Here is a 15,035-nt window from a genome sequence, read left to right as displayed (position 1 = left end):
TTGGAGAGTATAATGTCTTTACTGCATTCCAGGAAACTTTGGATGTAGGTTTTGGGATTGTTTATGGATCATTTTCTGCCTTTCACCCCATGACATAGGTATGTTCTCCAGCTGATACCATCACTTCTAATTAGATGCAGATGGCTGTTAGTGGGGGGAAAAAAAGTGTTCAAGAATGTGAACCCTATGAAAAGGTAACATTTATATCTTTTGGTGTCTTGACTTTAGAAGGCATGTCACAGTTCACTGAGATGAGCAGTGCTGTGGTGTTTCAGAGTAACTCATTTAAATGTTTACCATACTGTTGTAGGCAAAGTAAACAAGTGAAATAATTTAATAAACAAAATATTGAAATAATTCAGATTATTTTCTCCAGGGAGAATGCTTAAGAATCATTTAATCCAAGTCAGTTTGAAAGATATATTTGCATCTGCTAAGAGAATTGAAAATTAACTGTCCCCATAGCAGAGAGTAATCCCTTCTGTCTGAAGGTGTAACAGGTCTGGGTTTTTTTTTTTCATAGTTGAGTCAAAAAGTTTATTCACTACATAGGTTAGGTGTAGGAAGCAAGCTGATCAATACTTTTATTTATTAATAAGGATTTCTACTTTATGATATAGATCTTTGATTTCATTTTGATACCCACAAAGCTTGCAGCAAATGGTGTAGATCTTGATGGGATCAATCCAGTGTTTAATGGCAGTTTCATTTTTAGTTCACAGTGATCTACAGTTGTAAGATGGATGAACCATCAGCAATGCACAACATAATTCCAGATTCTAAAATTAACCAGTTTTGGAACACGGAGTCTTCCTGTTTGCTTTGGTTTTAGGAGTTTCCCTTTCTTTAGGGAGCAATGTAGGTGTTTCAGGGAAATGTAGGAAACTGTAAGGCAGACTATGCAGGAAGAAGTAACTGCAAATGGCTTCATTCTTGGATAATCAGCTTCATTAATGAATTAGTCTTACATCTAGTGTATCTACTTAAATCTCTCAGCAAGATCCGAGTAAGGGCTGTGCACTTCGAGAACTGATAAAGGACAAAATGATAACAGTACTGTGGCCTCAGGTTGAATGAGGCAGCCTCATCGCTCCTTGCTGGATGAAGGAGATTTTCTTTTTTCTTCCTTTTGATACTGCATGGGACTATTGTTTTTCTTTAAGCTAGACATATTCTTATCTTTCTGAAGGTTGAGTTTTATGTTTTTGTGCATGAATACATTTATTAAAATAATCTAATTTACTACAGCTATCAAATTACTGGTGTGGTCAGGTGACTACTTAGTTGCCAAGTTAATCCCCATTGGGTTAAATGTTATAGCAGCCTACTAAAATTCTCTGGGATTGCCATTGTAGTATCATTTTTTTCATAACAAAGCTGTGGTTTCAAACGTATTACCATTGAGTCTTTGCTGTCAGAGACTCCACTGACCTCTGTCCTAGTGTTTACATGATTTGGAGGAAAAAGTTTTATCCTGCAGTTAATCATGAGGAGACCAATTTCAGTATTTCTGAATGTACTTGGTATATATTAAGCTCTACATGATCATATTTGGATATTTATGTGTAGAATGCAGGTCAAATTCAGTTGCTATCTTTTTATATAAATTATACTGTAAAGCCCCAGGGAGTTTCAAATGGTTTGTAATGAGCTGTGTGGCTTTGATGTCTGGTAATGTAACTGAATGAGAAAATCAGCCTTTGCCCGACTGTGACCGTAGCGCTGCTTGTGGGTGACAGGTGAATTGGTTTGCTTTCTATGTAGCATATCTCACCTGTGTAACAACGAAGACCAAAAAAATCCCTTATTCATCTATAGTGACAGATCAGCTTTGTAGCGATGGCACTTTAGTCTCTATTTCAGCTGTAATGCAAAGCTACAGGAAAAATAAAGCCATGACAGTACCTTTGGTGTGTTGCCATACTTGCTGTGTGAGACAGTTCAGCGAGGCGACTAGGAGTGAAACCTTCATCATTTTCTTCAGGAAGGTTAAAAAGGAAACTAGTATCTTGTAATAGGGAATAAATCTGCCAATTAATTTTTAAATAGTGTAACAAAACACTGGAGAAGAGAAGATATAAATCATAATTTAAAGTAGTCAGTTTGACAAAAATGTGTTTCGTCCCCAAAGACATAAAATTTGCACTATACAGCACGTGCAGATGGTTATTTAAAGCATCAGCAGCTGATAAAGAAACCTGCTATATTTAAAGAAAGTACAAGGTGAAATTCTATTTCCTCTCCTCAGTTTTGCCACTGATTTTAATAAATTCATGCTTTTACATATGCTGCTTTGTGCAATTCTCTTTTGCCTTATGCTGTGCGAAGTAACGGAAGGCAGAGCATAGGATGCTCCTCAAACAAAACCGTGGCCTCTTCCAATGATGGCAGAAAGCGTAACTCAGTGGAGAGTGTCAGACCAGAGAACTAGACTCTTCCAGCTGCTGAATTTCCTCCATGTCATGTCAGCCAGCAGCAGACCCCTGGCTGCTCTGACGTCCAGTGGGGGTCGATGCCGGGAGTCACTGAGCCGCAGCTGGTTCCCTTTGCTGTCAGCTTGCACTCCTCGTGCAAAGAGGAGCCCAAACAGACACTTCTGAGGCTTTTCAAGACAGGTAGTGATTAGAAGCATCAATTGAGTGCTGTGAGGTAACACTGCATTGCAAAATATTTTGCAAACGTTTTGTGCTACAGCCCACAGTGCTGGTAGCTCAGGGCAACATTCTCCGCTGGAATAAACTGACATAGCTCTTTGCAGTCATTGTGGCACCAGTTTACAGCATCAGGGAATCTAAGATAATAATTTTGAAAGCTTCTTATAATCCATCAATTTTGAAGGATACAGATGAAAGATGGAAAAATGTTGTTTGCCTAAGTGGGTCATTTACTCCATAAAATAAAAAGGATGCCACACAGTATTGTTAAATAATTTGGATGTTTACTGCAGATAGATATTCTATATTAAATTTAACATTTCCATGGACAAATTAAGATAGAAACCTACATTTTCCTTTATACTTGTATTAAAATAGTATCATCTAAGATGAATACACACAACTAAAGAACAGGAATTAAGTTATACTGAATGCCATCCTAATGTCATTATAGTAGCTAGTGAAGTAGTAAATACATTAGTGTTATTTTAGTGTTTCTCTACAGACAGGTGTTATTTTAGTGTTATTCTGAAGAGTCATACTTACTTGAACATTTCAGTCTTGGTCTAAATTGCAGTTCTAAATAAATTTTGGGATGGATTTCCAAGAGAAATCAGGAGTGGCCTAACAAATTAAAAGTTTTAGCTTGGATTCAGTAGAAGCATCAAGCGCTTCAGAAAATGACACCCATTGATCTGTCCGGTCGCTGTGAAGTACAAATTCTGTATTGTTACTTGTGCTACTGTATAACTGCCCCTCCAGGTATACTCTCAGCTGCTTGCTTTTTCCCCTTTCCCCTCGTTCACATTGTCATGTGCTCCTTGTAATTTTCTCCTGCTTTTAAAATAATTCCTTTTATTCCTTGTGGAATAGCATGGGTTGTCTTCCTTGGCCAACTGTCTTACTTTGCTCCAAACTTCGGCTCTCCCTTGTTTGCTCTCAGTCCCTCTTTCTCTGTTTGTATCTGTTTAAACTTCCCAAAGTTTTGGAGTGATGTTTTCAGTAGGTGTAACTGTTAGACTTGCCTACTGCGGCACAGCACCTCATTTATCATACACCAACTGAATCGATTCCTGTGAAGTGATATTCATCCATTTTTGTTCCCTTCATCACTCATACAACTGCCACTGTCCTTTCTTTACCTCCTGTGCTATATCTACCCAGTCTTGGTGCTGTGCAGAACATCATTATTTTGTTTTTCTTCCATTGTTAAACTGTACAAACACTGGTTGTTGTTAAAGTATGCTGTTTACTGAAGTTGCTTTTAGTTGCTTCATTCAGTAATAAAGTCCTGTGCCTCAGTTTCAAGACTGAATTTTCCTGGTGTTGAATTGGAAGATGTTAGATCTGGCCAAAAGATCTTGATACCGATAGACTTTTCGGTGAAGAATTACCTAAAGGAACAATATACTCTGTGTGCGTTATTCCTGAAGAGACTCATATGTCACGTGCCTCAGGATGATGGTGCAAGATAATTCAAACAGCTGTGAAGCACATTTGCCCTTGCAAAACTGGGTGATACTATTTCAGATCGTACGTGAAATCCGTATTCGTAAGGGAAGCACTCACGGTAGACATTTGCAGGAGTACCACCTGCTAGTCAGGCAAAGCAAGGAAAATAGACTTTTTGGAGAGTCAAAGTGGGTTTTGAGGGGCCTAGACTGATTTTTGCAACCTGGCCTTTTTTTGTGGGGTAAGCTTAGCAAATCAGAAAGATAATGGAAATTGCAAGATTTTGTCTATGTTGTTTGGACAGACATTATTGGTACAATGATTCCATCCAGAGGCTCAGACTGAATGTGGAGCCCTTTCAGGTAGAAGTACACACCTAGGTGCACACTTTTTACTGAAGGTCTTGTTGTTGACTTCATTTTCTCAACCACCAGATCTTCAAGTAGAATCATAGAATGGTTTTTGTTAGAAAAGACCCTTAAGATCATCAAGTCCAACCATTAACCTAACACTACCAAGTCCACCACTAAACCGCATTCCTAACCACCACATCTACTCGTCTTTTAAATCCCTCCAGGGATGGTGACTCAACCACTTCCCTGGGCAGCCTGTTCCAATGCTTGACGACCCTTTTGGTGTGGAAATTTTTCCTAATATCCATTCTAAACCTCCCCTAGTGGAACTTGAGGCCATTTCCTTTTGTCCTATCACTTGCTACTTGGGAGAAGACACCAACAGCTGCCTCACTTCAACCTCCTTTCAGGTAGTTGTAGAGTGCATGAGCTCTGCTTCCTTTCATTGTTTATGAAGTCTCTGCCAGTGCAAGGCTACTTCATTGCTTTCTTCCTAATCTCTCTTTTTAAGTTATTTTTTCCTGCACTGCCAGAGAGGTGTGCTTCATTTCATCATCTGGTATGGGAAAGCTGAGCCCAGTTACATTGACAACTGCTGTGGTGGCTTGTCTTTGCTGTGGAGTTACTCTGGAATGCCCAGAAACCTCAGCCGCCCAGGAAGAGCAACGTGTTCAAGGGTTCCCACTGCACTGGTGTTACTGGGTTTGTGTGGTACCTGTTTGCTTCTATGTAGTCTTATTTCAGGCTATGTTCAGTATTCTTCCTTAATAAGCTGTGGTAGAACTAACTCATTTTGGGATTACTGGAAGAGGGGAGAACTGATGGAAGATTTTGAAGGGCTGCCAGTACTGAACTTATTTGTTATTTTGCAAGTGTAGATGTGCACACCTGGACATGAAATTACTTCAAAACTAAGAAAAAAAATGGGCAAAGCTTAGATAAAAGCCTAACTTATGGTAAAGTAAGGGCATGCTGTTGTTTTTTTGTGCTGTGTAGTTATATGTCTCATAGAGGGTGTTCTGCAAAGTAAAATGGTGTGCTGAGTGGGATACATGGTGTGTTGGAATGACCTTACTCAAGTTTTACAACTAACTCAGCTACACGAGAATGGTGTTACAGGTCTTTTTCTTCAAAATAACTAGGTCTACTGAAAAATGGTCCTCAATAGTCCAAGTAGCATGCTGCTATCAAAGGTGCAGCCTAGAAGTGAAAAAAGTATGAGACTAAAAAAGTCACAATGAGTTTTATACTTGTTCCTGCATCAAGATGCATCTTGCATAGCAGTCAGCCTCAGCAAGGAAGTCCCTTCCAGTTTCGTTTGTGTGAGCAAGTGAAGAAGGGAATTCACAGAACCTTCCACTTGGCTTCAGTGTGTCCAGAAAACAAGAAATTTAACATGAATAATCAGCTTCCCATAGCCTCAGACCTCTTTGCTTTTGCTCCTTGAGGTGACTTTCCAATGGGAATTTAGGTCTGCTCTTGTACAGTGATGGTTCTCTAACCTCTACCCTGCCAAGTTTTTTTATTTTGTTTTACTTTTTTTTAATGATATTGAAAATTCTTATAAAATGCACTTTCTGTAGTTATTCAGCTTAGTGACTGTAAAATGCAGTCATTCAAATACAGAAAAATTTTCCATCTGTGTTATGTAAAACACCCATATTACATTTGCTTTATGCATATTAAAGTGATTGTGGAGGTCTAGATCTGCATAATAAAACACTGTTTAATGGTGTTTTCTGTGACAAAATTGGAGACAACTAACAACATTCTAGTTCAAAGTTTGTACTGTTATCTCATCATACCTTGGTAATCGTTACTCTAATCAGTTAGAAGGAAGCAAGACTGGGAATGCAAAATAAAAAGTCTCTCACAGATTTCTTAATTTAATAAGTTCAGTGTGCTTCTGTATGCTTTTATTAAAAATTTGGGGTTTAGTATTTGTCATGTTTATTAGTTCATTCTGTCAGGCTATGCGTGTGCTAATGTAATTATAATACAGCTTCCTTTGAAAAACAGATTAGGTGTTCAAACAAGTGTCCAGCAATAGGTATGTAGATAGCAAAGGAAATCGGTCGTTCAATTTGTAAATTAAGGTCTCATTATTTTTCTAATAAAGAAAACAATGCACATGACCACTTCAGTATCTTGAGTAAATGGTAATTTATTTGTGGAGGATACCTTTACAAAAAGTAATTACTCCAAGAAACACTAATGAGTGGTATGTTTATCTTAAAAGTTGCATGAACAGTTCCTGAGGGTACTAGGGCCAGATTAAGGTCTAAGGGTTAATCTAAAACACAATGCTTTAAGACCCGGTTCCTGGTGTCCGGAGGAGTTCTTCAGTATTTATTGAACATTCTTTCACGGTTTCCATCCCATTCCATTGGCATTTTATTGCTTACTGATACAAGTTATCCAGGGTTCAATAATCAAATGAAAGACTGAGTGAAGCATTCAGGCTTTAAGCAATATATCTTTAGGGGATGTATTTTCTAACCCATTTGCCCATACTAGACCAACAAACCTGAAAGCTCAGCTTTTCTGCTTGCAGTTCTATTTAAACATTTTCAGATGGCATCGATTTAATTTTAAAGAATTATTGTGTTTTGCTGCAAGAACAAAAATAATCAAATTATTTATTTAATTTCCAGAATCAGACTTCTGACTGTGCACACCAGTTTAACAGGTAGCAAGTACTTTACTTCTAAGTAATTTAGTTGTGTGGTTGCTTTCTGCCTGTCACTACACGATGGCAAAGATTAAACTTTCCACAAGTTGCTCCATCTAAACTGTAGTTACTCAGTCACAACCACTGCTTCTCCCACCAGTGGTTGTGTGTATTTGTGGTGGAAAAAGGAGGTGGGACATAAAGTCTAAAAACACTTGGCCCTGCGTGTTGGTTGCACTTATGGTATTTGATGGAGATGCAGCGGACTTAACGTGACCCTGATCTAGCTCTGCTGAACTATTTGGTTGGCCATACATGATGCTTTGTGCCTTCCCTTTTCATACGCTTTGATATCATCACTGACCTTTCAGTGTCTTCTCCCTCTTTGCTTTTCTTCCTCTTGATACTTCCTTGTGATGTTACTGGATTTTCATGTGTTTAAACTTGTTATTTCTCCTCACTGTTAACGTTAAGCAGCATGATGATGTGTCACGCAGCTGAAACGAGCATCATCTTCAGAGGAAGAGGTGAATCTTTTTCCAGTCCTGTGGTTCAGTCTCCAGATATTTACTTGTCCTTATCCTGTAAAAGGTCTAGTTCTGAAAATTCTTGACCACAAGAGTTTTTACAGGTGGTTCACCAGATATCCTGGTATGACCTCCTAGAGTAAATGACCCAGGTATCCTGGTATGACCTCCTAGAGTAAATGACCCAGGGAAGAAGAAGGTACAGTGCAGGTAGGGTGGTGGTTTTTACCTCCCTTTCCTTCATGGCATATAATTACAGGTCACCTTTTCACACAGTTCCTTACTTGTTCATGAGTAATTTGGAGGCCTTGTGTGTGAGCAGATCCTGGGACAGACTTTAACGTCACTCCATGACAAGTGGACAAGTGTCCGTATGTACTGAGCTCGAATGTTCAGTCACCTGGTGTGACCAGGGTAGGTGGGAGTTCGGATGTGCAAGCATTCCCTTGTGAAATTAAGGAAGGACGAAGGCATGCAGAAATTATATGCACAAATTTGAGGTTAATGTTGGAAAATCTGGCCTCCAGTGTCTTTTTTAATTATCCAGTAAAAAGTAGTCTATGATTTTTGGAGACTTTTTAATGAAAGGCTAAATTTTATGAATCTCCAGTCTTAAAGTCTTCTCGTATAACTGATACGCTTTCTTTTTCTGCCTAAGAATTTCCCTTGCATACACAGCAGAAAAACAAACAAACACAATTCTCTGTTATTTCCCTGAAAACCAAAGTCCTCTTTCCTAGCAAGATTAACTTGTCGACTAATCTTAGAGCAAACACTTTATTTTAATCTATCATTGTTTTCTGACTGTGGGTTTAGCAGAGGTCAGAAAAAGAAATTCATTAAAGTGATGGCGCATTTGTTTTTCCAAAACTACATCAGAAGATTAATGCTTTGCCAAAGAAAATAAAGAAATAAAGTATTTCTTTTAATACACTTCCGCTAAATAAAGTCTTTAAATCATATGCCTTGGCCCAGATGGGGTGTTTGCAGCATAAGGTACAAATCGTATAATTTCTACTACCTGAAAACTGCTTAAATGAGCTCTCCTTCAGCAATGCCATTTATTCCACACCTGAGGTGAAATAAGTCTGGTCCCTCCTCTGATGTAGAGCCATCGGTGAGCTGACTGCCAGTGTGTTTGTGCAAGTCTGTTTGCTTATATAAAAAAAACCCGTTTAAGCTTCTCCACCCGAGAAATTCATGTTGATTTTGGATAATCCCTGGGTGATTTTATTCTGCAAAATAAATAAATAAATCTTCCCAACCTGTGACGCAGCCCAGCTCTCACGTCTTTTGGAATATTAGAAGTGTAACATTTGTGTTGGGGAAACATGAACTGACATGAGGCGTGGGCAATTTTATATTTGTCCAGAAGTAAAACGGGGCGTGTATTTCAATATAGGGTTACGTGACGTTGGAGTTTCACCTGACAAGAGTGCAGAGTCAGTCGGTGATGAGGAGAGTTTTGCGAGCGGATCACCAGATCCCACACTGCACGCTCCTCCTCCAGTGTGCCTTCCCTAGGAGCAGTGCCAATGTGATTTGATTTGGCAACAAACCCGTATTTCGGAAAAAAAGGAAAAGTATGAAACAGCTGAAACAAGTCTCTGGGGTCAGCACTGGCTATCAGGACTTGCTTTCAGACTTAGAGAGATCGTATGTGTATGTGGCCAGGAGATGTGGGAATCTGAGCATCCTTCCTCTGAGTGGTGCTGAGCAGGGCTGCACTGAGGGTGCTTTGACCCCGTGCAGTAGAACAGGTCTCTGTGATCATCATCAATCATAACTAACCCATCTGATTCAAAACAGGTTGCCCAGAGAAGTTGTGGATGCCCCCTCCCTGGAAGCGTTTAAGGCCAGGCTGGCTTTAAGCAACCTGGTCTAGTGGAAAGGTGTCCCTGCCTGTGGCAGGAGGGTTGGAACTAGATGATCTTTAAGGTCCCTTCCAACCCAAACCATTCTATGATTCTATGAAAATCACTTCTGCAAGCTCTGCTCTGCTCTCCCCTGCTCCCTTAAGAAAGCACTAGTGTACAGGCTTGAGTTGAGTATGCTGAAGTCCTAAACTCAAGTCTGGGCAAATGAGGAAAAAGCCTTTATTTTCACTCTACTCTTAACCCCCACCTGTATGATGCATATCCTTCCTTGGGGTTCTTGCTTTGGCAACAAAACTGGTTCTGAATAGGCACATCTCTGCTGAAATCAGTAATAGCTATGAATATGTTGCCCTGAATCTCTATGCTGCTGTTTATTAGGTAACTAAATATTAAATCAGATATCTAATGTCTTAATAGCTAAAATAATTAACTCTATTTGTCCAAGATAGTTATCTACCTTAACCTGGAAAATGTTGAGACTGGACTAGACTGTCTTTGCTGTACGGTTTATTAATTGCGGTGCAGCAGTGTTCAGCATCTCTTGTAGCAGATGTTGAATTCGTGTAGTGAAAAGCAGCTGTTAACCTCATGAGACTGAACAATACAAAGAAAAATTTGTTTTGTTTCTTGCTTGGTTTCTGGAGTCTTCTGAACCATGAGAAGTTCTCTAGAAGATGTGTCCAGCTACTTTACCTCCTTTTCCTTTGCTCTAACCTGGAAATAAGCTGAAATTCTTGTAAAATCACTTATTTTGAAGAATTAAAGCTATGAATGGAATGTCAAGCATTAAAAGACATGCTGATAAATCACTGGAGGTAGCAGGGCCTGAGTAAAACAGTATGGAAATGTTAGCAAATGTTTACAAGGGAAAATTGACCTGCTCAACCCAACACACGGTAATACATATATACTCAACATAACATATTCTTTCAGTTATTGCAGTATCCAATCGGTCATCATATCTCTAGTATTCTGTGTTTTATGTGTGTTATATATACCCTTAGTTAGACTTGTGATGTAGACAGCCTACTCCTGCGTGAGGTTAAGCTGCTGTGTAAATAAAAAGTAGGAAAGACAGCTTTTGCTGAAAATAGAAACTAAGTTTAAAAAAGTGGTTTGGCCTTAAGCTTTTATTTAAGGTTTTGGAAAACAGAACAAGCTTTTTGTTTTCCATTACTTGTAGAAAGCCTAATAAGCAAAATATTACTTCTCATCTGATTTTGCATTCCTTGAGTGTGTTTTAGTGAACCCCTTTTTCATTTAAACTAAATTGCGCTAGGATATGATCAGTAGTAGTTTTACTAGAAATATTAGTTTAACTGAAGAACTTCTTTGTTGTGACCTCTGTAGTAATAGTTTAAGCTCAGAAAAAGGCCATCAGGACACATTCTTGAGCAATATTTTGCTTCAAAAGGTTATGTTTCATACAAATGATGAAAAGGCAATATAGTGCCAGCCCAGTCAGGCTACCATTTAATACTATCACTGTCAAACCCCCGACAGCTTCACTACAGTAGCGTTAGTAATTTTTAGCATTTGAGGTTACTGACCAATTGCCATCAAATTTACTACATGCGGAATAAAAAACCAATCAGCCTTCATAATGTGATAAACTGTGTTCACAGTCATAGGCCATTAACTCCATAGTTATCACTTTCTCCAAGGAGACACAAAACCAACTACATCTGAAATGGATCTACGGTGCTATCTGACTTTTTCTTATAGTAGTTTTTCAATGCATTTCAGTCTTTTTAAGGTATGTGTCTTTACAGTTTCTCTGCCTGGTGGACACTTTCTTCCACATTTATTTTCACATAGGGAATGATGCAGAGGACATCAAAAGAAGCCAAGTGGAAACTTAAACACCTAATACTTGGTGGGCTGGTTAGGGCTGTGTGTGCACTAGCCCTATTAGCAGTTCCTGAATTGTTAGGGGTGGGTGGCTTTTGCCAGGAACCTATATGCTGTCTGTAGGACCATGGCTCAGTAATGAGCCAGTCCCTGTCCTGTGTCTGAACCTTGCTGCCAGGAGATTTAGCTTGTTTCAGACTAAAGCTGCATTGCAAGTCAACATGTAAGGAGTGTAAAAGATGAGAAGTTTAAACTGGAGTAGGAAATTGAGCCCTAAGATAATAGCATGGATTTAAGAGATTAAGCAATATTAGTACCAGTACATCTCTATTAGATAAGCTGTAGCCATGTGTTCCTTCATGCTTTCTGCCTCTTGTCTTTCATTCTTTTTTTTCAGTATTTCCTCTTACTGTCTCTTCCATCGAGTAGTCCAGCTTGAATTGGAGTGGTGTATCCTTAATATAGCTTTTGGTTTAGTGGGTAGAGCACATATCTAGCAGATGAAAGAGCTGTGAATCCCCTTAAATTGGGGAACTTGAGACCCATGTCAACCACCTCATGAGCAAGAGTTAAAGGTGCCTAAATTGCTGTAAATTGTTACAGGCACCAGATCGTCTTTGTCTTGTTGACTGGCCAGGAAGTGAGTAGTGAAGTCCTTATCGTAAGGGATTGGCCAAGCTCTTTTAGGAGGTCCCTGGCAAAACAGGAATGAAATTGCACAATAACCTAGAACCATGAAGCTCTAACTTGATCTTCCTTTTTGTAGCTGGATTGACAATGATAAGAACCTGCCTAAATAGAGGTAGTTTATGTAAGTGCTAGTGCTCAATGTTGACACATATGCATTTCGTATTTTTCCTCATTCCATGGCACTTTTTTGTGCATCTTTATTTTAAGACAGGAGATTTTGGTTATCTGAAGGTTCTTAGTGTGTAATAACATATGTGATAGTTTGTCTTGAGTGAAGGAACTCTTGTTCCTGGCCAGTATTGCTGTTGTAGATCCTGATCTCTCAATGTAAAGCTGGATTGATTTAAACTGACGCATTGCCTTGAGTTTGGTCTTGCGCTGAATAAAGGGGAACACAATGTTAGGTGATGTGCCATCAAGTGCCGTGTGTTTCTGTATCCTTCCCTGGTTCCACAGCTACACATAAGGCTTCATATCCTGTATATGTGATTCATCAGTTTATATTTACCAGTGGTGGTAACTTGAAATTAAATTTTTAAATTTGGCTTTTGTTGTTTTGGTTTGGTTTTTTTGTTTGGTTTTTTTTTTTTTAAATTAAAAAGTTTATTTATTTCAGAGTTTTCCAAAGAAGTGAAAAAAAATGAGATACTTGAAATTTCTGTTATTAAAACAAAGGACTTCTTTCTTTTATGTTTCAGACACAGATATTAAGGAGCTAGAGGATGTTTTTGGACTTAATGGACAAGTAGAGCATAAGCTGAACTTCCTCAAAAAGAATGTATCAAAAGATATAAAGCTGGTACTGATTGCTCATTCTATTGGTTGCTACATCACACTGGAGATGATGAAGCGAGCATCAGAACTTCAGGTACATTAACCTTATAGAATGGGAGTTATATTATTAGCAAAGCAGTGCACATGCTTAGCCTATGGGTAATGTCTTTCCTATGGAAGCTCTATTCTGCTATACACTAACTTTGAACTAAAATGGAATAAAACATTAATGACTCATCCTAATAAGATATAATAAAGTGGTTTCATGGAAAATAAAGTTCTTACTATGAATTTTGACCTTTAAATACCCTTGTAATATAAATGATTAACAATGGTGATAAATACATTTAGGACTTTCTTTTTGTCTTCTCATCTTTAAATAATTTATAAACAGATCACTAGATATTTGGCAATTACATTATGTTACTACACCAAAAATTAAGACTGGTTATGATTTCAATAGCAGCTTCTTATCTTAAGGCAAGCAGATTGCTGGCTATACACAGGGAAATGTGTGGAAAAGAATAGTGATATGAATTGTGATGAGTACTACAATGAAGGATGTTGTTTTTAAAATTTAGTACATATGCATGTATCATTGCTTCTGCAACTCAGTCTTGGTTTGTGTAACTTGATGAGAGTGGGAGGTGTTACTGCCTGTTCTTGTGTATCTGTACATTTTTCTTTGTCACTGAAGCAATAAGGCTGAGGCGAGACTGTGTCCTTGCAACTCTGGAAAATGGCAAACTGTTAGTGTTCAGTAATAACTCACTCTGCTAGCGGATGATGAATGAAGAATACTGAATTTTTATTCTTAAACTTTCACTCTTGCTAAATCGTTGCCTCTTCCTTTACATTGTAAAATCTTCAGTGGAAGGAAGTGCATTGTTAGTGTAAAGTCTGTGTTTAACACATGCATGAGTAGGTTCTTCCACTTCTTCATAACCATTTCCACTGCACGTCTAACTTATTTTTTTCCTTTAAAGGAAATGGCAACTGAAAACATGAAACATGAGGTTAACCTGTTATATTTCGACAGGCATATTTGACTTTGTGATTATAAACAAGGGCATTTTTTTGAGAGAACCTTTGTTACTGTTTTATCTTTTCAAGAGGGAGTATTCTAGAAAATATATGTAATAATTTGTCCAAAAAGATCAACTTTTCTTTGGTCAACATCTGTACAGTCTTTATTATACAAATGATTTTATCTGGTTTCAATTAAACTATGAATTGTTGAGTAATTTTTTTACACCTGGCTCACTGGATACTGGCAGCATGCTATTTGGCAATGTTTTGAAATGGAGGTATCTTTGGGACACTCTTAGACTGCATGGTGCACTGTGTGCATGAAGTTAATATATGACAGGCTACATTTAAGATGCATTTAACAATAGAAAATATTTGTGTAAGCCAGAGTGTTGTGCAACTTTTGTCCCTTTGCCAAAAATAAGTTAACTGTTAGCTTTTATAACATATGAAGTGTGATAATAAGAAACTTGTGTTTCCATCTCTCCCTTTATTTTTACTGGAATAGTTGATTCCCACAAGATTTTGAGCACATATGTGTATTTTAGTAGCTAGATCATTTGATTTTATTTTTGTGTAGTTCTTATGTGATGTTCTTTTATTGCATGAGTTTTGGTTTTGGTCTTAAATTCTCTGCTTTAAGAGCCTTTGATTGCTTACAGTTTATTATTCTGAGCTAGAGGTTAATGTGTTGTATTTATTGTTCAAATAATTCTGTAAATGTTTATATTTGGAGCATATGTTTAGCAGCTTTGATTTTTGTTACCCGATTTAAAGCCCTTTCATAGTCTAACCAGGTATAGACTAGATTGTCACTCTCTTGTACAATGATGAGGGAACCTGTTGAACTTAAGCTAGCATACATGAAAAGGAGACAGTACTATCTCCTTATCTCTTCTTCTTGGTTGCTCTTCAGCTGTCTGTTTTGAATGCTGATGATTTCTTGGGCCCTTGTCCTCTGCAGGTTAATGGGATACTGCGTTTTTTTTCTGAAGAAAGCATATTTCACTGAAGTTCATTTCATTAAAAGAGAAATGAAATGGGAGTTGCCAGTTCACCCCAGGATAAATTCAGTTTTGGACCCCATCTGTGTTTTCCTATTGACTCTCAGGGAGGCTTCTGTTAACAGTTTCTTCAGGAGACCCCTTAACACGAAC

General features: G+C 38.2%; 1 protein-coding gene across 1 annotated transcript in view; it reads left to right on the top strand.

The window, feature by feature from the left end:
* LDAH (lipid droplet associated hydrolase) overlaps positions 1–15,035 on the top strand; it is a 132,706-nt gene that overhangs the window by 44,156 nt on the left and 73,515 nt on the right. The window contains exon 4 of the mRNA XM_068403836.1: positions 12,774–12,943. Coding sequence (XP_068259937.1) covers positions 12,774–12,943 — 170 coding nt within the window. The remainder of the gene's footprint in view (positions 1–12,773; positions 12,944–15,035) is intronic.

The sequence above is a fragment of the Nyctibius grandis genome, chromosome 1, assembly GCF_013368605.1.
Source record: "Nyctibius grandis isolate bNycGra1 chromosome 1, bNycGra1.pri, whole genome shotgun sequence".
In the NCBI taxonomy this organism is placed as follows: domain Eukaryota; kingdom Metazoa; phylum Chordata; class Aves; order Nyctibiiformes; family Nyctibiidae; genus Nyctibius; species Nyctibius grandis.
Note: the sequence above shows the minus strand (reverse complement) of the source record. Positions and strands in the feature narration are given on the sequence as shown.